The 26,913-nt window shown below is 38.7% G+C and overlaps 1 protein-coding gene across 2 annotated transcripts in view; it reads right to left on the bottom strand.

Annotated features, from left to right (window-relative positions):
• Window positions 1-1,167: 1,167 nt before the first annotated feature.
• LRRK2 (leucine rich repeat kinase 2) overlaps window positions 1,168-26,913 on the bottom strand; it is a 158,627-nt gene continuing 132,881 nt past the window's right edge. For both annotated transcript variants that reach the window (XM_067468805.1, XM_067468806.1), the window contains exons 44-51: window positions 25,486-25,680; window positions 22,888-23,081; window positions 20,350-20,422; window positions 16,592-16,776; window positions 13,049-13,201; window positions 8,317-8,525; window positions 4,898-4,972; window positions 1,168-1,658 (exon numbers count right to left, since the gene is read on the bottom strand). In XM_067468805.1, coding sequence (XP_067324906.1) covers window positions 1,537-1,658; window positions 4,898-4,972; window positions 8,317-8,525; window positions 13,049-13,201; window positions 16,592-16,776; window positions 20,350-20,422; window positions 22,888-23,081; window positions 25,486-25,680 — 1,206 coding nt within the window. In that variant the 3' untranslated portion in view covers window positions 1,168-1,536. The remainder of the gene's footprint in view (window positions 1,659-4,897; window positions 4,973-8,316; window positions 8,526-13,048; window positions 13,202-16,591; window positions 16,777-20,349; window positions 20,423-22,887; window positions 23,082-25,485; window positions 25,681-26,913) is intronic.

The raw sequence follows: 26,913 nt of genomic DNA, 5'->3' as shown, positions 1-26,913 counted from the left end.
GAAGTGTACGGTGATACTGTTATGAGTGAAAGCAAAGTGCGTAAGTGGGTATGACAATTCAAAGATGGCCGTGACAACGTCCATGATGAGGACCGCTCCGGTCGCCCTTCTTTGATTACAGTGAACTCTTGGTTATCGGAGCAGGCGGCAAGTTTTTATGAAGAAGGTATTTTAAAATTGGTTCAGAGGTATGATAAGTGTTTGAACAAACTTGGCAATTATGTCAAAAAATAGAGTGAAGTATGTACTTTCTGAAAATAAATTTACTTTTTTGAAATAAACTTTCGTTGTGTACTTATGTTCCAACGGACCTTACTTAAAAAATACCCCTCATATTTCCTCTTATTTTTGGTTTTTAAGCTTATTTTTTTCTTCTCTCAGCTTTTTTACTACTTTCCTATAAACTTAGTGTTCCCCCACTTTTTATATATTATTAATAAATTGTCTTTTTTGCGTATGTGCATAATAAAAAATTAATTTAAAAAATCATAGCATAGAAAATGAACATCTTTTAACAATAAATTGATCTGAAGTGATTTATAAAATGGACTATTGTGTGTGAAAGATATAATTTTATTACATGAAAGACATGCCATTTTACAATTCCTATATAAATAAAACAGTTATATCAGTGTATGAAGAGTATGTTAAAGTAGAGCTTCAAAATCAGGAACTCCAAACATACAACCACACAAAAAACACAATGGTTACTTCTCAGGATCTCCATCCTTTTCGTAAGAGAAATTGGTTATTTAAAGATTCAAGACATCCTAGGAAAACACCTTACCCTCTAGGCTATGGTTTGAACATCAAGGCAGTTAGTAGCTTTCATATTCCTTTGAATTCTGGTTTGTCATATGGGAAAGGTATATACTATGTGGATGTCATACCCCTCTGATCCTGTGAACATCATAAAATTTGGTGGTCATGTATGTGGGAAAAAAGCATTTCAACTGGCATTAGCCAGTAGTGTGTAACAGAAAATCCCATCAAGATTGCTTTTGCAAAAATATAAAGTGCTTGAAAAATATATTTACAAAAATTGTAATACATATTATGGGCATTTAACTATTGACTGGATGACGGCACCAGAAAAAACAAAGCAAACGTAGCAAAATGAAACGACCATATTCACAGCCATGTAAATGACTAATAATACTGTACCTGTTTGACTACCTATATTTAAAGTTATACAGCTTTACAGCATGCCTTCATTAATGCACTAGACCTTTTAAAAAACGAAGAATACAAAATATAATTAAATTATATACATATAAATAAATATAGTATATAAAAAGAGACAGGGGATTCTATAAAGCAGGAGAGCTATTTTTGAGATTATCCATCAAATAATTTAAGTTTCAACAATTCTAGTTTGCAATCTATGCCACTTTCCTTCTTTGTATTTGAAGCCAGAGTAATATTTTGACAAGGAATTCAGCAGAATGCTTCCGTGATGACAGCAGAAGTTTTTTTCCTTTGCAAAGACCCTGAAATAAGTGTCCAGTCCAGTGAATTAAAGGGCGGCCATGTCTGTTAATCCAAAGAAACCGTCTTCATTTTTTCTGCTAATTCCCGTCTTATTGCAATATGTTTTCTCATGTTTTGAACTTCGTGTGGCAGGTTGATGTCCCATACAGAAACACACGACTGTATTCCTGTGAACAAATTAATAAGAAAAAAATCATCTGAAATACTTAACAAAAATTTCCTGAGTGTCTTCATAAGACAAAGATGTTAGAAATTCTACAGAAGAAAAGGGATGATGTTAGACACAAGCCTGCATTTTGTCTAGATAGTACTTCTGCTGTCAGTTAAAATGGTCTAGTCAAAGTGTGAAAAAGATCTTGGAGTCCTCGTGGACAACAAGTTAAACATGAGCCAACAATGTGATGTGGCAGCAAAAAAAGCCAATGGGATTTTGGCCTGCATCAATAGGAGCATAGTGTCTAGGTCCAGGGAAGTAATGCTACCCCTCTATTCCGCTTTGATTAGACCACACCTGGAATATTGTGTCCAATTCCGGGCACCACAACTCAAGAGGGATATTAACAAGCTGGAATGTGTCCAGAGGAGGGCGACTAAAATGATCAAGGGTCTGGAGAACAAGCCCTATGAGGAGCGGCTTAAGGAGCTGGGCATGTTTAGCCTGAAGAAGAGAAGAATGAGAGGAGATATGATGGCCATGTATAAATATGTGAGAGGAAGCCACAGAGAGGAGGGAGCAAGCTTGTTTTCTGCTTCCTTGGAGACTAGGACACGGAACAATGGCTTCAAACTACAAGAGAGGAGATTCCATCTGAACACGAGGAAGAACTTCCTGACTGTGAGAGATGTTCAGCAGTGGAACTCTCTACCCCGGAGTGTGGTGGAGGCCCCTTCTTTGGAAGTTTTTAAACAGAGGCTGGATGGCCATCTGCAAGGGGTGATTTGAATGCAATATTCCTGCTTCTTGGCAGGGGGTTGGACTGGATGGCCCATGAGGTATCGTCCAACTCTTTGATTCTATGATTCTATGATTCTACATAAATGCAGGAAGAGAGCACTCCCCTTCTTGACCATACGTGGACTGGTAACAAAGGACAATAAAGGGATTGCAATTTCAACTCCATTAGCCAAAGAAAAGTAACTTCCCTTGAGATCCAGATTGCCCTGTCCTGCTTGAAGGTAACTGGCCCTTTCTTAGGACATTTCCAGACTGTGTCATAATCCAGGACAAAGAAGTGACACAAAAAATTGCGGGACAGGGCAAAATTTGGATTTTATGATGTTTTTTATTTTATTTCTTATTTTTATTTTATTGCTATTTTGATTATTAAGTTATAGTTATGTTGTTCTATATTGTCTAATGTATCTTGCCCTGATGTAAACTGTTTGTATGGCTTTTCTTTTGTCACTGAATATTTGCCATATTTGTTGGAAACCACACTGACTCCCTTCAGGGAGATAGGGTGGTCTATAAATAAATAAATAAACAAATAATAAATAATTATTATTATTATTAAGTTCAAACATGGAGTTGTCAGTCCCGGTAAATGCTCCCTCCGTATCCTGAAACCTTCTTTTATAGTGGATGTTAGAAATCAGCAAGAAGGATGGGGGAAATCTGGTGGAAGTATACTTTAAATTTTTTAAAATTAGCACTTTGAGATGTGTTGGACCTCTTAAGCACTGATGTGGATAACTGAATGTGCACACAAGTAGATTTTTTTAAATATCTCTCCTCGCCCTAGTGTAAATTCAAGCTCTGTTTAATTTCATAAACATCAGAATATAGGAATGGTTGCAGAGAGTTCTCACTGTTGTTGCTTTCCAATTGTGCTGCCATTTAGTCACCTGTGTGTCCATGTCTCTATTTCTTTACAGCCCTCATGAGCTGTTTCAGGATTTTAAAATGTGGACATGCACTGGAGCAGTCCACACCAGCATACTGCAATGAAGTCACATGTTTTTCTTGAGTATTTCTTGAGGAATATACAGTGATGCGAATATGGACATTTTTGGCTGAAATCGGATTTCAAGTGCAAATTTTTAACACATGTTTTCCTGCCAGCACACATTTTTGGCAAACATCATACAGCCACCCCCTTCCTTTTACCCCGTTTTCTTCTGAATTTTAGGGCCTGTCTAGTGGGTCCTCCCTCTTTTCCTGTTTTTTATTTCTGTTTCCCATTTCATCTTAACTCAAGACAATTAAAGACAATTAAAGATAACAATTAAAGATAACAACAAAGATGAAACCACCTCTGCAGGAGTCTACCGTATTCCATGCAGCTGTGGACAAGTCTACATAGGGACCACCAAACGCAGCATCGCCCAAACACGAATCAAGGAACATGAAAGGCACTGCAGACTACTTCAACCAGAGAAGTCAGCCATAGCAGAGCACCTGATGAACCAGCATGGACACAGCATATTATTTGAGAACACAGAAATGCTGGACCACTCACACAACCACCATGTCAGACTACACAGAGAAGCCATTGAAATCCACAAGCATGTGGACAATTTCAACAGAAAGGAGGAAACCATGAAAATCAACAAAATCTGGCTACCAGTATTAAAAAACTCTAAAATTACAACAGCAAAACAGCAGAGAGGAAACAACCAGGCACATCTTAACACCTCTCAACAAAAGGTTTTCCCAGGCTCAGCCAGGCCTTCAAATGCTAATGAAGGTGATCAGCTGAAACATTCACACCTAGCTCTAGCAGGGAAGAGCTCTTTGCCTCACCCCAGCCATTCCACAGATATATAAACCCATTGTCTTAATTCCAACAGACCTCACTACCTCTGAGGATGCTTGCCATAAATGCAGGCGAAACGTCAGGAGAAATGCCTCTAGAACATGGCCCTATAGCCCGAAAAAACCCACAAGAACCTAGTGATTCCAGCCATGAAAGCCTTCGACAATACATTTTCTCACTGCACTTTAACCGTGCCTTATTTGTGAGATGTTTTAATATGAAATTAAAGCCATAGAGTGAAATCTATTTGCTTTGGATAAAATACTATGAAATTCAATGGGCCATGTTTGTTGGTATATTGTGTGTGTGTGTGTGTGTGTGAGAGAGAGAGAGGATCTTAATGATTACAGCACTCTGAATGTGTGCACATTCCCTCTGCAAAGATTATTTACATCTCTCATTAAAACAACTGGAAGCAATGGGATGAATGGATAATTTATTATAATCAACAGACCAGACAAGAAATAATAGGAAGTAGCATTATATTGTGTGTATTCAACAAGGAATTACTTATTTTTTGATAGTATCTACAAAAGCAGAAGACTGAACAAAGCAACAGTGAAAATATTTGTACTGTGTAATCTCATAAAACCATTACTTTTTATAGAAGGTATAGTAGTCTTCTGCATGACAAAGTCATTAATCCTTACCTTTGGCATATTTGTTGTCTTCACCGTCCCCTCTACGGCAGTATCCCAACACCAGAACAACATTTTTGAGACATCCTATTATCACATGGAAGGGGGGAAAAAGAAAACATTAACCAGTACAGTTGTCCCTTCACATTTGTGGGTTAAGCATTTGTGGATTTGATTACTGGCAGGTTACTGTATTTGCTGTTTCCTGTGCTTCTGCTCTATATGTGATCAAAAATTATATTTATTTATTTATGCCATTTATATACCGCTTTTCCCAGCCCTCGGGCGACTCAAAGCAGTTTACAGTAGCAAAATTCAATGCTTGGACATCATAAAATAGATTAAAACAATTTAAAACCATAGCATCGATATACAAACATTGCAAAGTCAATACTACATAACTCACGGCGTCTCTTAGTTAAAATCAAGATCCAATCTTGTCACCTAGTCGTTTCATGTTCTAATATTTGTTACACTGTCTTTTCAAATGCCTGCTCGAATAACCAGGTCTTAATCTTCCTACGAAATGCTAACAGAGAAGGGACCGATCTAATATTTCTGGGAAGGGCGTTCCATAGCCGAGGGGCCACCACTGAGAAGGCCCTGTCTCTCGTCTCCGCCAAACGTATTTGTGTTTCTAGGTCCTCCAGCATAATTCTATGTTCAATGTGTGATCATGGAATTGTGATAGAGATCCTAGAAATATTTAGATATGTGTTCTTTCAAATAAGAAGCGGGTTTGAATTTTGTATTCATATTTTATCTATATTTCCCCTCATTTTTGTGGGGATTTTGTAGCCTTATTTCCCACAAATGTGTAGGGGCTACTATTTTTATTTAATTTCTTAAAAATGCAAAATTAAGACATTTCCCAAATTAAATAAAATTTAAGAAGCCAATATCAGTAACATTGTGCATTTTTGCACTGATGTGTGACATAAAACTAAAGCTTTTTTTTTTTTGAAGGATGGGAGAGGTTTTTGCTTTTTGAAGGATGGGAGTGGTCAGTAAGAGTTAAAGCATTTTCCCAAAACAAAAAGCATGGAAATACTGTCAGAAGAAAATAAATAATAATGGCACTGTCAGGCCATCATATGCTAATCAAGGTGATCAGTTGAAACATTCACACCTAGCTCCAGCAGACAAGAGTCCTTTGTCTCACCCTGGTCATTCCACAGATATATAAACCCTTTTTCTTAGTTCCAACAGACCTCACTACCTCTGAGGATGCTTGCCATAGATGCAGGCGAAACGTCAGGAGAGAATGCCTCTAGACCATGGCCATATAGCCCGAAAAAACCTACAACAACCGAGTGATTCCGGCCATGAAAGCCTTTGACAATAAAATTAAGACATTTCCCAAATTAAATAAAGTTTAAGATGCCAATATCAGTAATATTGTGCATTTTTGCACTGATGTGTGACATATAACTTAAGCTGTTCTTGCTTTTTGAAGGATGGGAGAGGTCCATAAGAGTTAAAACATTTGCCCAAAACAAAAAGCATGGAAATACCGTCAGACGAAGAACATAAAGAAATGTGTATATTTATCCCTAGTGTGCCATCAGTTCTATACAACAGGTTTTGCTGTTAAGATGAAGGTAGCCTTAATGGATTTTGAATCTCTGCAATCACTGCAGTCACTTGCTTTATGTGGAAAGGTTATTTATACACTAAAACAAACCTATATATTAAACGCGCGCACACATTTACTTGGCATTTCTACTGATTTCATCAGTTATTACTATAAAGGAATTGAAAGGTTGTTCAAATGGATGGCGAAATTCATCCAAGAGCAATCATACAAATACTCCATAAATATAGGCACATAAAATTCCATCTTTACATTTCCCTAAGCTATGGTTTAATATGTTCAGTTTCATAGCAATCCATTAACAGGCTTTTCTATCCTTATGCATCACAGCTCCCTCCACAGCGGTGAAATAATGCAAACAGAACTTTGGGGACAAAGTTCTAAAATAAGCACGAGTGGGTGAATTCTTGCCAGCAGAACAGTCTTGCTCAACTAAAATGTATTAATATTATATATTTAAGCACAGAGACACCAAAATAGTTTTTCTCCTGGCACTGAAATCCTTAATCTCTCAGTGCTATCAGTGAAGAATAGCTTAAAAATTCTCAAGGTGGTTCTTGTTTACTAATTTAGACAAGTGTTTATGTATATAACATATGTCCACACATAGGGCCATTGCTCAAAGAACAACGTGGAAAAAGTAAAACAAGGGAGAAAGAGGGTAAGATTAATTGGTGTTAGTTTTAAAGGAAGCCATTTTAAACTTAAACTGTATTATATGCTTCTCGATTTTAACTACACTTTCACTTCTCTAACTTATTTTTGAAGAATTAAAATGAAGAATGAATAACTAATTCCCATGCCAGGTCCCGTCCCAGTGCCAATTTGTCTTTCTGATGCACTTAATCTTGGCCACGGTAGTCCACGCTCTGGTTACATCCCGTCTTGACTACTGCAACGCTCTCTACGTGGGGTTGCCTTTGAAGACGGCCCGGAAGTTCCAATTAGTCCAACGGGCGGCAGCCATGATACTAACTGGAGCGGAGTGCAGGGAGCATACAACTCCTCTGCTGCACCAGCTCCACTGGCTGCCGATTTGCTACTGGGCCCAATTCAAAGTGCTGGCGTTGGCCTTTAAAGCCCTAAACGGTTCTGGCCCAACTTATCTATCCGAACGTATCTTGGCCTATCAGCCCACCAGGACACTAAGATCTTCTGGGGAGTCCCTGCTCTCTATCCCGCCGGCTTCACAGGTGCGGCTGGTGGGGACGAGAGACAGGGCCTTTTCTGTGGTGGCCCCTCGGCTTTGGAACGCCCTCCCCATAGAGGTAAGATCAGCCCCCTCGCTGATGGTGTTTCGAAAAAGATTGAAGACATGGATGTTCGAACAAGCATTCGGTTAACCCGGTGCAATGAATTCTGATGATTAAAGGATTGGTAATCATGGACGATGAGATTGGATTGCGATTTTAGTTACGAGATGCAATTGGATTGTTATTGGTGGCCCAATAATTTGTATTGTATATGTGTTTTTTTTATGCTTTTAAACTGAATATTGTGATTTTGTAGTGTTGTAAACCGCATTGAGTCGCCGATTTAGGCTGAGAAATAGCGGTATACAAGCGCAGTAATAAATAATCTCACCCCTTAGTGGAGATTAACTTCACTGTTTATTGCACCCAAGTCCTATCACTAGACACAGTATTCTATCTATCTATCTATCTATCTATCTATCTATCACTGTGTGAATTAGTTGACACAAACACTCTTCATCCATCTGCCAGTGGTCTGGCTCATGCCTGATATATGTACATTATATATAATATAACACAAGAAATAAATGTAAAACCTTCTTATTCATGGAACCATGCTTATGTCCTAGGAATGCTTCACTTACCTAATTGAGCTGTCACCATGAATCGGACAGAATCGCAGAAATCATTTATTATTCTTATGGGGCGGCGTGTGGAGAGGTCTAGCAAGAGGATATGCCCTCCCCCTGTTCCTATCCAAAGGGCCGTGTTCTTTTGCAGGCAGATGCTCTTCACTCTTCCAGGATAGGCAAGTTTTTGCTTTGATTCTTTATTCAGTTTTGGCACCTCCTCTCTTTAAAAAAAAGATAGCATTTTATTCTTTGTTTACTTTCAGTTTTCAAACTTGGAAGCAGCTGATACTCGGTTTCATCTGAAAAACGGCCTTTTAAAAATGACAAATTGAACTATCCATTATGTTTTTCACAATTATTTGGAGTAATATATTATTATTAATGTTCACCATGGAAGCCAAAAGTGAGAAATCATAGATGGCTGTGCTTTCCTCATCCCTGTTCCTAATGGCACAAAATGAATAATGGAGGTTGATTCCTTGAAAATAGTTCTTTGCCACATTCTTACTCCCCACTCCTCAAATTAAAACCAAGAAATAGCATCATATTATGCCCCTTCTTCTGATACCCTTGAACAGTAGTGGGCAACTTTGCTCCTCTAGATGTTTTTGGACTGCAAGTGCTATAATTCCCAACATTGGCTTTGAAAGGTCATGAGTTCGAAATCAGACCGAGTCGGAATGAGCTTCCGACCATTGTGTAGCTCGCTGTTGACCCTTGGAGCCCGAAAGACAGTTGCATCTGTCAAGTAGGAAATTTAGGTACCGCTGATGCGGGGAGGCTAATTTATGATGCCATAAAAACCTCCAGCAAGCATGCAATGAATGAGGAAGTACTCCATCAGTGTCACAAATGGACGGTGAAGCGACAGTTCCCCTGGTGGCCAGAATATCCTCATGAAGCAGGAATGTTAAATAGCCTCTGTGTGTGTGTCTATATATGTTGTGTGTCTATGGCATTGAATGGTTGCCATATATATGTACATTGTAATCCACCCTGAGTCCCCTGTGGGGTGAAAAGGGCGGAATATAAATACTGTAAATAAATAAATTGCTGGATACAACTGCTAGGATTTACAAGTAAAACATACCTGGATGTTGTGGAACACGACACCCCCACCACACTAGTTTCCTCAAGGACATTAGTATGAATTTTTATATATTTTTCATCCTTATTGCTATATTGCTATTTTAATTTAGAAGAATGCCAGCAGGCGACTCACAACAGTTCCCAATCCCCTTGGATATTGTTTCAACCCTTAATAAAATGTATCTATATTTGACTTCTTTTTGCCTATTTATATCCTTGCCTCTCTGTCTATTCTATATAAAGTAAATGAAATGTATCCTGACAAACACAGGAGAGCGTCACCTCTGCCTGATTTGGTAGGGGGCTACATGAACACAGGAATGTCCAGCTGTGCTCGGGGGGAATTTTCAGTCCTGACAGATTGTCCCACCGTTGTGCATGGACAATAAAGATGTGCACTTTCTTTACACTGATAAGAGATAAATCCCAGCGTGTGTACAGATCATTAGTCTCTTGGGGCTAAGAGATGGCCAACCCTAAAGGCAAGAACTCACAATATGCATCCAAGTCTGAATCCTGATGGTGGAGATCACCACCCTTTGTTTCAGGGATCCTGGGCACTTAACATTATCAACCAAAGTTGGACTATTATGCTAGTCAGAAGCTCCCTAAGCCCTCCAAATATGTTCATAGGAACTTCCTGGGGGTGTCCCCTCCCAAAAGGGTATCTCCCACAGCTGACAGGTTGTCACAGGTTGTCAGAAACCAACCACGGACATCCCCTTCAGCTGGGAGAGAATCCCTGTCTGGAACCAGTGACATCAGCAGAGCCCAGCCAATCCGAGAGTGGGCTCAGGCCAGCCCCTTCTCTCAGCCAATCTGGGGAGGGAGTGGGAAGCTTGAATGGAAACTGAACTGCCTAAAATGCTGTATGTATTCATGTTTATGCTTGTACATTTTGGCATCAGCAGTACATGCATCCTTTCTGGCCAGATTCAATAAACTCAAAGAAACACAGATATCTATAACAATGACAAAACACAAGTTGCAAATTGTTATCCAAACAAAATTATGTTAACATAAACTGTGTAAATATACTGCATATAAAACCACACAAAATTTTTTACAAGTCTGAGTGCTACTTGGTTATCTCATAGTCCTTGAAAAAGTAAACTGTCTTCAAAATGCAGTCCAAAGAAAGTCCAAATAGTTCAAATCACTGTCCAATTCAAAATATTATACAAATTATAATGCTTGCTGTCCAGTTCAAAATATTATCCAAAATATAATACGACAAGGATCCCCGGGTTGAGGTTGCCTTGTTTCGGGGGACTTCCCCTTCTTCAGGATTTCGTCTTCTTTATAAAAGTGGGTGGTTCACCATACATCCATTATTAATGAGACGACGCTGGCCCTACAGTTTGGTCACCACCCCCATAATGCTTGCCAGGTATGGACCTAGTCTAGGACTGTATACACGGTCCTAGACTAAATTTGTTCTCATATTAGGCCACAGCTACTCTGCTCTGTCTTTAGGCAGCCTATGATAGAAAAAGGAAGAAGGCAACAGAATTGGGTTATATCCACAAACCTCATATCCACCCATTAAGTTATATTATTGGTCTTCTATTACTACACATTAAAGAGTAAGGAAGGGGGGGGGTATCCTTCAACATGTTCTAGATGCAGGGAGTGAAGTGTCTAAGAACAGATCTTTATAGATAGACCATGTTTGTGTGAATAGCCAAGAAATGCAAAACTTGTGTTGGAATGAGGTGATAGGTTCAGTATTAATAGTGGTTCATTAGGAGACAAAGACAGGAGGGAAGATTAAAAAGAGAAACAGTTTCCGTTAATTAATGTTTCAGGTTACTGTGGATGGAATCTACATTTGATATATGTATTTTTACTATTATTATTATTATTATTATTAGTAGTAGTAGTATTTTGTATGTATTTTATGTTGATATGTCTTGACTATGCTGTAACCTGCTTCAAGCCACAATGAGAGGTGGGGAACAAATACAATTTATTATTATACTAGCCGTCCCCTGCCACGCGTTGCTGTGGCCCAGTCTGTGCATATGTGTTTTGTGTGTGTATATATGTGTATATGTGTATTTGTGTATATATGTATGTGGCTTTGCGCATTCATTGTAATGTATTTTGTTTTTGGGCTTTTTAAGTCTCTTCTGCTGTGTTTTTCAGCGTTTTTATGAGTGACGGTCACTCGTTGGGAAGTTTGCCCCAATTCTGTCATTGGTGGGGTTCAGAATTCTCTTTGATTGTAGGTGAACTATAAATCCCAGCAACTACAACTCCCAAATGTCAAGGTCTATTTCCCTTAAACTCCACCTGTGTTCATATTTGGGCACATGGAATATTCGTGCCAAGTTTGGTCCAGATCTATCATTGTTTGAGTCCACAGTGCTCTCTGGATGTAGGTGAACTACAACTCCCCAACTCAAAGTCAATGCCCACCAAACCCTTCCAATGTGTTCTGTTGGTCATGGAAGTCCTGTATGCCATCTTTGGTTCAATTCCATCATTGGCGGAGTTCAGAATGCTCTTTGATTGTAGGTGAACTACAAATCCCAGCAACTACAACTCTCAAATGTCAAGATTCTATTTTCCCCAAACTCCACCAGTGTTCACATTTGAGCATATTGAGTATTTGTGTAGTTTGGTCCAGATCCATCATTGTTTGAGTCCACAGTGCTCTCTGGAAGTAGGTGAACTACAACTCCAAAACCAAAGGACACTGCCCACCAAACCCTTCCAGTATTTTCTGTTGATCATGGGAGAACTGTGTGCCAAGTTTGGTTCAATTCCATCATTGGTGGAGTTCAGAATGCTCTTTGATTGTAGGTGAACTATAAATCCCAGGAATTACAACTCCCAAATGACAAAATCTATTTTTTTGAGTGAAGGATATACATTGGGTTGTTAGGTGTCTTGTGTTCAAATTTGGTGTCTATTCGTCCAGTGGTTTTTGAGTTCTGTGAATCCCACAAACGAACATTACATTTTTTATTTATATAGATTTTTAAAAAAGAAAGAAAAGAAAAGAAAAACAGCAGAATTGGGTTATATCCACAAACCCCAGTCCATTGACCATGGGTTTGGCAGAGACACTAATTTCCTGGAACAATACACAATAATACTAGTTAACACCTAAGCTACATGAGAGCTGTTTTGATTTGTTTATCACATAGTTTTCTTGGTTCTAAGCCAACATCACATTGTTACATTCCAATAACTCTTGCTGCCATTCAAATGGCTATCCATTCATCTTACCTCAAGCAACATCTTTCCTCCTTTCTTTATCATCCAACGAGCACGAAGAATAGTTAATACTGAATTTGTTACCTCATCACCATACCCACAAGTTTTGCATTTTTATGGCTATTCGGACAAACCGTTTGCTATAAAGGTCTGTTCCTAGGCATTTCACACACCTTAGGAAGCAGATTTAATCTAAGAAAGTTTATGCTGCCAACTTCATCTTCTTAGTTAGTCTCTAAGGTGCTACAAGATCCCGTCGCATAAAGAGTCGAGCTGTTTCATTGCATTTTTGGGACTTACTTGTTCTGTAGAAAATCACTACCTAATAGGAAAAATAGTTATTTGATAATTTGACACCAGACTGTTATTATAATAATAAGTATGATTATGTTCTGAAAATCCAATAAATGGAAAGACGGCTAATACTCACTTTAGAAAATGAACACAGTCAATTAGTTCACAAAGTTTCTCCGTCTTTTTATCCCAAATTTCAACAAAGTAGCTGTTCTTCTTGGCCAAGTAGATGGATTTATCGACTGCTATTGAAATAATATTGGCATCACTGTACGCTTTGTGGCATAATCTGAGGTGTGAGATAAAAAAAACTATCAGAGCAATATATTTCGACTTAGTGTAGACCTTATCATGAAAGCCAAATGAAGACCTTTGAAAAATCTTAATGCACTCTTGTTAAAGGACAACATTGAAGGTATAAAATGTATAGAAGTTTTATAAGTGCAGTGCTTCTTACAGAAGTTACTCATCTCACATAAAACCCTATTTTTGTGGGTTGGAGACCATTAACTGCATTACCTGTTGCATCTTGCTTAAGAAATAAAAAACTGATGATACAAATAGGTGTGTCTTACATTGGCTATATCTAGATGTCAACAATAAACTATTATTAATTGTGATGGAAATGAACCTAAGTGAGCCTTTTGTGTACGCACTGTCTTCTTCCCTCTGCTGTGATATGACCCGATTGCAACTGATATTCACCTTTAAGCACTAGTAATTACAACAATGTACCATATATTCTGGTGTATGAGACTACTTTTAAACCCAAGAAAATCTTCTCAAATGTCAGGGGTCGTCTTATACGCGGGAGTAGTCTTATGCATGGGAGTCGTCTTATATGTGGGAGTAGTCTTATATGCTGAGAGTCGTCTTATAGAGCGGGTGCTGAAACCTCCAATCCGGATTGGAGAATCTGCGGTTGCTGCATATTGTAGGGGGAGCTCAAAAATAGCAGTAGCCGTGTCCCTGCCATATGCAGCGACTGTATGAAAGCATTAAGGGCAATGCTGTACAAGTATGGTAGAAGAAAATCCATTCATCAGGATTAATGGACTTAATGCGGTCCCGATGGTGAGGTGAAGGGGCGCCTCACCGGGAAGATGTAAGTGAAAGGCGGAGTAAGTTGCAGGCATCCGGAGTGTCCGGGGTATGGAAAAAAGAGATAGAGTGGTTCTGGGCCCAGAAAAACACAACTCTTTTACCTGTCTGGCCCGTCCTTGTATCCTATTACCGTACCTCCTCCTCTGACTCTCAGATCTCACTCCTGAAGACTGCAGTGAAGTGTTGCAGGTGGGCAGGTGCGAGATCTGAGAGGCAGAGAAGGAAGTACAGTAATAGGAAAATTACCATATTGAAATCAAATCTAATGCTTTTTAAATTTTTATTTGGTGTGTGTTGGAAGAGAGGTAGTCTTATATGGCGAGTATATCCCAAACTCTATATTTTAACTGGAAAAGTTGGGGGTCGTCTTATACGCCCAGTCGTCTTATATGCAGGAATATACGTAATATAACAAGAATCCAAACTGACATTATGAATATGAACAAACTGACATTTCTGATTACAAAAACACAAAATAAATGTATGAAGACGACAAACTGGACACCATTGAAGTTACTGATCTAAAAAAAAGATACAAAACTTATACAAACAGAACCACCACTAGGAGAAGGAAGAGTAAAAGGATAAAGTTCAAGAAACCAAGAATAAAAACTTATATAGGTAATCCACTATGAAGAGAAACGGAAGAAACCACCCCCCTCATTACTCCCTTTTTCCCTACCCCTCCCCCTTTATTCCCAAATTCTCCCAACCCCCTGCAGGCGACTCAGGGCAGTTTACCATTGGTGCCAAGAACATAAAATACAATACAATAAAAACAATCAGATAATAAAACCATAACAATCTGGTGCCTTAATCTGGTGCCAGCATCCCGTGTTGGTGCAACATCAGTCCCTCTGTGATGCTACTGGGCAATACTTCTGGGAGATGATGTCTAAACCATCTAGGAGACCAACAATTAAGAACCACAGACCTAAGCATATCACAAAGTTTTAATAATAATAATAATAATAATAATAATAATAATAATAATGTTGATGTTGGAATCCCAGGTGACAGCAGGATTGAAGAGAAACAACTGGAAAAGCTGACATGATACGAGGATTTAAAGATTGAACTGCAAAGACTGTGGCACAAACCAGTAAAGGTGGTCCCATTGGTGATCGGCACACTGGGTGCAGTGCCTAAAGACCTTGGTTTGCACTTAAATACAATCGGTTTTGACAAAATTACCTTCTGTCAGCTGCAGAAGGCCACCCTACTGGGCTCTGAATGCATTATTCACCGATACATCACATAGTCCTAGACGCTTGGGAAATGTCTGATGTGTGATCCAATACAACAACCAGCAGAGTGACCTTGTCTGCTGTGGACTTATCTTGTTGTGTTTCAAATAATAATAATAATAATAATAATAATAATAATAATAATAATAATAATAAAACATGGGCAGTTCCTTGAGAAGATTGAAGGAAAAGTTGACAAGGAGAAGACCTGGTTATGGCTCATGAATGGAACAGAAGACAGAAAGCTGATTCTTGTAGCCCAGGAGCAAGTCATCACAACCAATGCAATTAAGGCCAGGATTGAAAAATCAGCTAATGACCCAAAATGCAGACTGTGCAAGGAAGCTGATGAAACCATGGACCATCTCCTCAGCTGTTGCAAGAAAATTCCACAGACGGACTACAAACAAAGGCACAACTCTGTGGCCCAGATGATTCACTGGAACTTATGTCACAAGTACCACCTGCCAGCAGTAAAGAATTGGTGGGATCATAAACCCGCAAAGGTCATGGAAAATGAACACGCAAAAATACTGTGGGACTTTCAAATCCAGACTGACAAAGTTTTGGAACACAATACAACAGACATCACGATTGTGGAAAAGAAAAAAGTCTGGATTATTGATGTCACCATACCAGGTGACAGTCGCATTGAGGAAAAACAACAGGAAAAACTTAGCTGCTATCAAGACCTCAAAATCGAACTGCAAAGATTCTGGCATAAACCAGTACAGGTGGTCCCAGTGGTCATTGGCGTACTGGGTGCCATGCCAAAAGATCTCAGCCGGCATTTGGAAACAATAAACAAAATCACAATCTGTCAACTGCAAAAGGCCACCTTACTTGGATCTGCTCGCATCATTCGAAAATACATCACACAGTCCTAAACGCTTGGGAAGTGTTTGATTTTGTGATACGAAATCCAGCATATAGATCTCGTTTGCTGTGACATACTGTGTTTTTGTGTCAATAATAATAAACAGGAAAGTAAGTTCTGTCAAGTAAGTAGGTTTAAAAAAAACCCACCTAGAATGACAATACACAAATAAATTGAAATACATAAATACAGTAGGGAAATGTTATATAGGTTATTTAAACATGACACTAGAACCTCAATCAAAAGAATACAAGCTACTTAGGATTTGTTCAAAAGTTTTGAACAGAATCAAACAATATTTTACAAAGGGTAAAGCAATTTTTTATGATTTTCCTATCTACAGACCTACGTAGAGAGCAATAGTTTAAAATAAGAGCAGGTCACTTAAAAATAAGCAGCATATTTTAAAGCAAGAAAAGAAGAGAAATATGTGAAATGAAAACAAACTCACAGTTGGCTTGTCTTTGTCTCAATGAGCCTTTGGACACACAGATCACTGGACAATGATACAATCTTCGTCCCACAGCCTCCCCAAATTATATTCTTTTCAGAAGAATAATTCGCTTCAGTTAAACACATAAAAGGGGTACTGATGTTTCCAACGGGTAAAATCTTCAAGGGGGCAGCACCTTTGCACTGAAAATATAATGTACACAACAGTGAGAAATATTTTATTTATTTAGTTATCTTTATAAATAAATATGTAATGTTAGTTTGTAGGATTAACAGAACTCAAGAACCACTGGACGAACTGACACCAAATTTGGACACAAGACACCTAACAACCCAATGTATGTCCTTCACTCAAAAAATTGATTTTGCCATTTGGGAGTTGTAGTTGCTGGGATTTATAGTTCATCTACAATCAAAGAGCATTCTGAAACCCACCAATGATGGAATTGAACCAAACTTGGCACAGAGTTCTCCCATGACTAACAAAAAATACTGGAAGGGTTTGGTCAGCAGTGTCCTTTGGTTTTGGAGTTGTAGTTCACCTACATCCAGCGATCACTGTGGACACAAACAATGATGGATCTGGACCAAACTCTACAGGAATACTCAATATGCCCAAATGTGAACCCTGGTGGAGTTCGGAGAAAATAGAATCTTGACATTTGGGAGCTGTATTCCTGGGATTTATAGTTCACCTGCAATCACAGAGCATTCTGAGCCCCACCAACGATAGAACAGGGCCAAACTTCCCACACAGAACCCCCATGTGAGCCACAGCAACGCGTGGCAGGGGACGGCTAGTTTCAAATATTTGTACCTTGCCCTTCTCAACCCCCCCCCCCCCCGGGGGGTGCGTGGCTCAGGATAGCTTCCACTAGCTACAGCTTCCTTGGATCTAGTCCATCATAGTGTAAATAGATTTTGTAATCATGGAACCAACAAACAGTTTCACAGAATGAATGAGGCAACTGGATGCCATCAAAACTAGATATTTATATGGGCACACTGTACTTGATTCATGTGACCTTTGTAGATGGCCCAAAATAAAATAACAATTTGTATTCATAGAGTAGATGGGGAAAGAACTAAAACTGAATGTCAACTTGCAAGCACTGAAAAGAAATCCAGAAGACAAGTATCTATTAGTATGTTTGCAGGCATGGCCAAATTTTGGTTGTCAATGTGTTTTGGACTTCAACTTACACAATTTCTAACAGCCAGAAGCTGGCTTGGGTTTCTGGGAGTTGAAGTCCAAAACACCTCGAGGGCCGAAGTTTTCCCATGCCAACTGTAATGGAAAGATTTAGTATTGTTAATCTAGTCTATAGTCTCATTTTAACAGAAAATTAAATTGAGGTGGAGAGCCTTTGGGTCTCCAGATGTTTTTGGACTACATTTCCAGTCCCTGACCACTGAGCATACTTGGTGGAATAGATAGGAGTTGCAGATCAAAAGGAAAAGGTTTCCTGTTCCTGGAATAATGTGAATGGCAAAGGGGAGACTAACACTGGAACCTTCAATTAATAATGAACAATTAAATCATTTCTAATCATTTTTAATATCTGATACGGTTGTGCAACATCTGGCTCTGCAGATTTTGTGGACTACAGCTTCCATCAGCCTTTGATATCATAGCTAATGATAGGAGTAGCAGTGCAGTTGAACATTTTCAGAAGGACAACTCATTTATTTATTTATTTATTTATCAGATTTGTATACTGCCTTTCTCAGCCAGAGGCGACTCAAGGCGGCTCACAGTTGGCAGCGATTCGATGCCATAACAAATCTCAAAATACAGTTAAAACAATTATAAAAAATATTTAAAACGTGATATAAAAGAAACAATAGTATCTATAAAAACAAGATCCTCGGCGTCTCCTTACTGAAATCGTTGTCCAATTGCATCATCGATCATTCCATATTTCCGTTTTTGTCTAATTATACTCCAGTAGTAAAAGCTTGCTCAAGGAGCCAGATCTTAACCATTTTGTGGAATGTTAAAAGGGAGGGAGCCAATGTTGTATCCTTGGGGAGGGCGTTCCACAGCCTCATTGGCACCTCTTATTATATTTGGCTATTTTATCTATCTCACCACACTAAAACAGTGGATGTGGCTCTTAATGAGACATGCCGCATTATCACAGGGTGTCTGCGCCCCACACCACTGGAGAAATTACACTGCTTAGCCGGTATTGCACCACCTGACATCCGCCGGGAAGTTGCAGCCAATAGTGAATGGACCAAGGCAGAGACATCTCCAGCTCATTCCCTGTTTGGGTATCAGCCAGCACGTCAACGACTTAAATCAAGACATAGTTTTCTTAGATCAACAGAGACACTCGCTGGAACACCCCAGCAAGCAAGAGTCCAAAAGTGGCAGGCCCAAACCCAGCACCTCAATCCATGGCTGATACCAGATGAGAGACTCCCCCCTGGGCACACAGAAGACTGGGCGACTGAGAAGGCGCTGAACAGACTGCGCTCTGGCACCACGAGATGCAGAGCCAATCTTAAGAAATGGGGCTACAGGGTGGAATCCTCGGCATGCGAGTGCGGAGAAGAACAAACCACAGACCACCTGCCACATGCACAATGGAGGACCTTCTTGCGGCAACACCAGAGGCACTCCAAGTGGCCAGATACTGGTCAAAGGACATTTAACCAACTACCAAGTTTGCAAAATCTGTGTGTTTTTTTTTCTTTTTTCTTTTTAATCTGTGTATTTGTTTTGTTCTGTTAGAATTGTAACACAATGGTATGGTTGCTGATGACACGATAAATAAATAAATAAATCTATCAATATTCAAGGTAGTATCTGCTATCTACATTTCTGAAATACTTGTGAACTTTCTCCCAAATTAGAAGGAAAAGTATATTTATATACTTTTTTGGTTATGAAGTACTGTATTGATTGATTGATTTATCCTATTTATACCCCGTTAATCTCTACCCCGAAGGCGGCTTACATATAAGCAATTATTCAATGCCTTAAAACACATACAATTCCAATTACATTAAAATTAATAATAATAATAATAATACTTTATTTATATACTACTCCACCTTCCCGAGGGGACTCAGAACGATTCCCAGGTAACATCACAAAACATACAAAGTAAAAAACAACATAACCATAAGATTAACAAAACAAAATATAAGCATAAATATTGTTGCCATAACACACATATATTAAAAGTAATCCTGCCTGTTCAAGGCAATCAAAAAATTTAAAAGGCCGGGGCAAGATTTCTGTAAGCCCAAAAATTTTAGGGGGCCTGGGAATTAAGTGCAATGCTATGGCAGGCAACAATAATGTTAGATAAGGGTCTGTGGCTGTTCATTCCGGGGCTGATTAGAGGAAAGAATCTGGATAATTAGTAAGAAGAATAAGGCCATATTCGACAATGTGTAGGGCTGAGTTAGAACTGGTCATTTTCAAAGGCTTGTTGAAACCACCAGGTCTTCAAGCTCTTTCGAAAGGAGGGGAGGGATGGGGTCTGTCTTATTTCCCTTGGAAGGGTGTTTCAGAGGTGGAGGGCCACCACTGAGAAGGCCCTCTCGTCCCCACCAACCGCGCTTGAGGCAGTAGTGGGACCGAGAGGAGGGCCTCCCTGGAAGACCTTAGAGCTCGTGCCAGTTCATAGAAGGAGATGCGATCGTGGAAATATGCGGGGCCCAAACCATTTAATATATATTAAGCATTTAAAAAACATTACATTCAATATTAAAACCACGCCATCCATTCTATATAAATACCTTTACTGCTCTGTCTTCAAAAACAGCTAGCTGTCCATCCGCAGTACCCACTAAAAAGAAATTCTTCTGCTTGCTGAAATGAAACAGGAATTGTTTAATTGTATTGCTAAAAGAAGCCTATTGCACATTATGCTAAAAGAGAGCTTTCAAAAGGTACAACGGAATGTTTTCATTGGCTACACCCCTTTTTATCCATTCTATATAAACCACCCATTTATCTTTAATTTCTCTTATTTTACCCTTTTGCATATCATCCTGAATTAAACATGCTATAATGTCAGATGGAACCTGATTGTAAAGGTAATGATTCCAGTTTTCCATAGTCCATTTTCTTTCATCTTTCCAAGCCCATGCTAACACTGCCTGTCCTGCTGAAATCATGGTTTTAAACTATTCTTGTTCTTTTATGTTAATCTTGTTGTTGCCTAACACTCCCAGTAGCCTCAAATCTATATTCACTTGAAGTGATATTTCGAATACTTTTTTTTTCATTTTCTTCACTATTTTTCCCAAAAGGCAGTTGAACATTCCCACTACATATGGGCATAGCATCCTTTATTTAATCCACAGTGCCAACAAACTAGGTTTATCCCTGTTACATATATGAAAGTTGAGGCTGGGGTCCTAAGCCATTTCAATATGAATTTCCTTTCCAGTTCTTTGTATTTTTCCATTTTAATTATCTTGATCTCCTTCATTAATCTCTCTATTATTTGACTTCTGAGTGGGGTTTCTTTCTGCCATTTAGTTTGTATTATTCTTTTTTTTCTTTTTTAATTAATTTCCACAAGGCTGTGCTCCCCTCCTCCCCTCCCAAGCCACAGCTTTTACATATCATCTGTCCAAAATTTCAATTCCTCTTGTGGAGGTAACTTTCCTTCTTTCTGGTCTTAGCGGGTATAGATGTAATGCATTGCTGTTGATTGTTAAATTGTGCTATTTTGTTTTACTGCTGTTGTATGTTACGGGCATCGAATTGTGCCTTGGATGTGTAAGCCACCCTGAGTCCCCTTCGGGGTGAGAAGGGTGGGTGGGGTAAAAGTAAACCAAATAAATAAATAAATAAATTCTGTTTTAATCCTTTTTCAATAAATTTTCTCCATACATAATCAAAATGACTTTGCTTCCATATACCTCTTTTAACTTTTAATATACATGTCATCTTATCATTTATTGCCAATTTCCATACTTCCTTGTACCACTCCTCTATTTGTATATTTATTTCTTTTTTCCAGTTCTTTGCTATAAGCAGTCTTGCTATTGTTAATAAATTTGTTATCACATCTTTACCCTCTTTTTTCAATTGTTTATTTTTATATAATGATAATAAAGCTATACTAGGACTTCTTTGTATTTTAATATTCATTATATCTCCTATTTCTCTAAATACTTTCCTCCCAAAATTATTTACATATTTACATTGCCACCACATATGTATATATGTTCCTGATTCTTCACATCCTTTCCAGCAATTTGTGTAGCCTGTTGTTGACCTTTGCAACCCGAAAGACAGTTGCATCTGTCAAGTAGGAAAATTAGGTACCACCTTAAAGTGTGGGGAGGTTAAATTAACTAATTTATGAGGCCAAAAAAAAAAAAAAAAAAAGACTCCAGCAAGCATTCCAGCAAAAAGCATGCGGGGAATGCAGAAGTACTTCATCAGTGTCGCAGATGGATGATGAAAGCGATAGCTCCCCTGCCAGCCAGAAAAAGTTAAATAGCCTCTGTCTATGTCTGTATATGTTGTATGTCAAAATTGGCATTGAATGTTTGCCATATATGTGTACACTGTAATCTGCCCTGAGTCCTCTGCGGGGTGAGAAGAGCGGAATAGAAAACCTGTAAATAAATAAATAAACAAATATTTTGAATAGTTTTTATTTATATTTGCTATTCTTACTGGTGTTAGGTACCATTTCCATATTAACTTATAATAATTTTCTTTAACCCGTATTGATAATTTTTTTTAGATGTCTTTGTCTCCATAATTGTTGCCACTCTGTTTCATTTATTTTTACCCCTAAATCTTCTTCCCAGACCTCCTTGTCCTAAGCCATTTCAATATGGATTTCCTTTCCAGTTCTTTGTACTTATCAGTTTTAATTTTCTTGATCCCCTTCATTAATCTCTCTATTATTTGACTTCTGAGTGGGGCTTCTTTCTGCCATTTAGTTTGTATTTTTTTATATATTCATCGCCCTTAATCATCAATTTATATGTTGACCCTGCCAATCTTTTCTCTGATTTCTGTATTTTTCTAAATATTTCCTTCATCTTATCTTCTTTCTCTATTTTTTCACCGTATTTCCCTTGTTCAAGCTTATTGTATAAGCCTAGTAATTTTGACCAATTTCTATTTCCAGCCTTTTCTACTATCTTGCCTAAGGGAATTAACTGATCATTTAAATCCAATTCAGCCGATTCCCACGGCTGGACTTGGCTTCCTGACACAAACATATCTTTAATTTTACCATTCATTTTCTTCCCCCAACCAGAATCAAACTCCTTCTCATATATCTAGATGTAGGCTTTACATACTTTTGCTTTGCCAAAGAGTTGCAATAAAGACATGTCACAGAGTCGGACATCTTCTGAAGTTGGTGCCTGCGCTTTTCCTCTTGGGTGTGAAAGGCCCACAGGGAACCAGACTGTGTTCCTGCTACTACCCAGTTTTCCTTCTCTGTAACAAGAGTAACCAAGACCAAACACAATATTCGAGTGTCTGCAATGTCCTGGAAAACAAAACAAGAAAAAAATAAAGTATTTGGCCACAATTCTGTAAAACTAGGCATGTTGATCTTTCAAAGACTGTATTGGCTTTTACCACTTCTGATCCTGCTAATTGGAATTTCCGAATGCTTCAACACCATTTGGATACAGAACACACATGGGATGCATCTACACTGCAAGAATGAATGTAGTTTGCCATCACTTTTAACTGCCATCGCTCACATTTTGGGGGAGGGGGTGATTTTTTTTCAGGGTTAGAGGACTGGGGAATATAGCCTGCAAAGTCTGGAGGAAGATAAATGGAGCTCAGACCCCCTGAAATTGCTGATCCCTACTCTACAGGCTGATTGTGTATCAAACATAATCTCTCCCTCAGACAATAACTTATTCAAACAAAAATTGGTTTTGTTGAAGGCTTTCATGGCCGGATTCACTTTATTATTATTTTATGTCAAAAGCATTGCATAAATTAGTATAAAACTGATAAAATAGAAGGAGCACAAGCGGCTAAATATCTTTTGACCAAACATGGGCAACAACAACAGCATTGTCTGTAGCCTCCAACAATTCCTCCTCTGTACATGAGGCAGGACACAATGGACAAGCATACAAATGCAGAGTTGTCTGTTCTGTTCCACAGTCACACAAGGTGTGGGATTCTTTTAGGTAGTGCCATTTTGCCAGGTTGTCTTTTGATCAACCCACTCCGCTTCTGAGTCTATTCAGGGATTTCCAAGTTGCCCATTCTTGGTTTGTCCCTGGAGGAAGACCCTCGTGGGGGGCCATCCAGTTGGGACACCCTTGCTGTTGCTGGAGGGACGCAAAGAGGAGCGGTAGTGGGAGACATGGAAAGAGCCTCCTCGAAGACTGAGTAAATATAGTTGGGCGTCCCCCGGGCAACGTTTTTCGTAAACGGCTAATCTTTCCAAATCCAGAAGCATTGCCGGATTCACTGGGTTGCTGTGAGTGTGTCGAACTGTATGGCCATGTTCCAGTAGCATTTATTTATTTATTTATTTATTTACAGTATTTATATTCCGCCCTTCTTACCCCACAGGGGACTCAGGGTGGATTACAATGTACATATACATAGCAAACATTCAATGTCATAGACACACAACATATACAGACAGACACTCAGAGGCTATTTAACATTCCAGCTTCTGGCCACCAGGGGAGCTGTCACTTCACCGTCCATTTGTGGCACTGATGAAGTACTTCCTCATTCTTTGCATGAGGAGATTTTCCTGGAGATTTTTATGGCCTCATAAATCAGTTAAATTAGCTTCCCCACATAAGTGGTACCTAAATTTCCTACTTGACAAATGCAACTGTCTTTCAGGCTGCAAAGGTAGACAACAAGCTACACAATTTTAGTCGGAAGCTCACGCTGACCCAGGCTGGCTTCGAACTCATGACCTTTCAGTCAGTAGTGATCTTAATGCAGCTGACTCCCAGCCAGCTGCGCCACAGTCCCAGTGCATTATCTCCTAATGTTTTGCCTGCATCTGAGGCTGGCATCTTCAGAGGTTCTGTTGATAGTGAGGCAAGTGGAATTAAAAATCCGCGTCTGTTTAAAGGAAGTGTGAACGTTGCAATTAGTAACCTTGAATTAGCATTTGAGCAGCCATCGTTTGCAAAGTCAATCACTGAGGGTATCTGCATAGAAGTATCCTGGTCTTTGTGGCCTGAAGGCATCTTATGTTTTGGAAGCGTTGACTGGTCCTTGACTGCTTATTGTCTGGAGTTCTCCTGTTTCTGTGTGGAAACAGGAGAATTCCAAACAATAAGCAATCAAACCGCAAGTTACAACCTCTCAAACAGATAACAAAGGCCAAGATACCTCACTGACTGACTTTGCAAACTTCATGGCTACTCAAATGATAATTCAGGCTCGCTAACTGTTTTAACATATTCCACAGATATATACACTCCACTTGCTTCATTGCCAACAGAAACCTCTGAAGATGCCAGCCACAGATGCAGGCAAAACATTAGGAGAGAATGCTACTGGAACATGACCATACAGCCTGAAAAACACACAGCAACCAAAAAAATAGGTTTAAAAGATTTGATATCCAACACAATGGAAATGGAAATAAGATAGGCTTGAAAATCATCCTGCTGAAAATTATTTGTATCACAGTCTGGGTTCTGCTTGTTTGTTGGGAAGACTGAAACGGAAAACTCAAATTCAAAGCAGATTTCTCTATGCAACACTTGTAATCAAGCAATTCCATTGTTAAAACCAACAAAATATACAAGAAAACCCATTTCCATAAATGACTAGCTCTTTTTCCCTAGACTTTTAATATTTCATTAAAATACATATCATTTAAAAGAAGCATTCCATATTGTTATACAAATTCAACATCATTTTTAAATATTGCTCACTTCAGCATTTACCTGACAAGTATGTCCATCAGCATTCAAGTCAATAAATGAAAGTTGTGCTCCTTCTTGGTTCCCACTACCCAGCCAGATGCCCATCTTCTTGCAACTTTGATGGGTAGCAACCATGCATTCAGATGCAGAAGCACAAGGTAGTGAAATGTATCTCATTAGGCACACGAGTTCTGCAGAGTTCAGAATCTCATAAACCTTGAAAAAATGCATATAATAGTAACAATGGGTAATGGATATTTGTGAATTTCTTCATATGAAACTTTTCTAACTCTACATTAAGGGTGTGAGAATGTGCAGCTCTCCAGAACCATGTTTGGCTTCAGCTTCCATCATCCACTGGCCATGCTATCTAGGTTTGATAGAAGCCACAATCCTACATCATTTAAATAGCCAAACATCTTCCATTTACCTTCTTACAACTGAAATATACTGCCAATAAAATATAGCATTATTTTGATTAGGTTTTTGAATATTCTAAATCACTATCCAATCTATATAAATAAAAATGTAATGTTCATTTGTGGGATTAACATAACTCAAAAACCACTGGACAAATTGACACCAAATTTGGACACAAGACCAATGAGTGACCATCACTCATAAAAACACTGAAAAACACAAGAGACTTAAAAAGCCAAAAAACAAAAAATATATATTACAATGCATGCGCAAAACCACATATATATACACAAACACACATATATACACATATACAAAAATATATACACACACATATACACATATATACACACAAAACACATATACATAGATTGGGGCACAGCAACACGTGGTAGGGGACAGTCGCTAGTATTAAATATTAAGTGTTTTAATTTCAACAAGTGTAGAAGTTGGAAATATATTTATATAACTAGTAGCTGTACCCGCCATGCGTTGCTTTGGCCAACCTTCCCTCCCTCTTTCTCTCCTTCCTTCCCTCTTTTTCTTTTCCTTCTCTTTCTCTTCTTCTTTCTTCCTTCTCTACCTGTTTCTTTCCTCCCTTCCTTTGCTCTTTGCTTCCATCCGTCCTTGTCTCTTTCCTTCCTTCCTTCCTTCCTTCCTTCCTTCCTTCCTTCCCTCTCTCTTTCTCTCGTTTCATCTCTCCTTCCTTCACTCTCTCTTTCCTTCCTTCTTTCACTTTTTATTTCCTTCTCTACCTTCTTTTCTTTCTTTCCTTCACTCCTTTCCCTTTTTCTCTCTCCTTCCTTCCTTCCTTCCTTCCTTCCTTCATTCTCCTTTTCTGTGTATATGTGTTTTGTGTGTGTGTATATACATATATGTGTGTCTATATATTTGTCTATGTGTGTATATATGTGTTTGTGTATATATGTGGTTTTGCGCATGCGTTGTAATGTATTTTGAGGGTTTTTTTGCTTTTTAAGTCTCTTTTGGTGTGTTTTCCAGTGTGTTTATGAGTGATGGTCACTCCTT

Source organism: Anolis sagrei, chromosome 5 (assembly GCF_037176765.1).
Source record: "Anolis sagrei isolate rAnoSag1 chromosome 5, rAnoSag1.mat, whole genome shotgun sequence".
Classification (NCBI taxonomy): domain Eukaryota; kingdom Metazoa; phylum Chordata; class Lepidosauria; order Squamata; family Dactyloidae; genus Anolis; species Anolis sagrei.
Note: the sequence above shows the minus strand (reverse complement) of the source record. Positions and strands in the feature narration are given on the sequence as shown.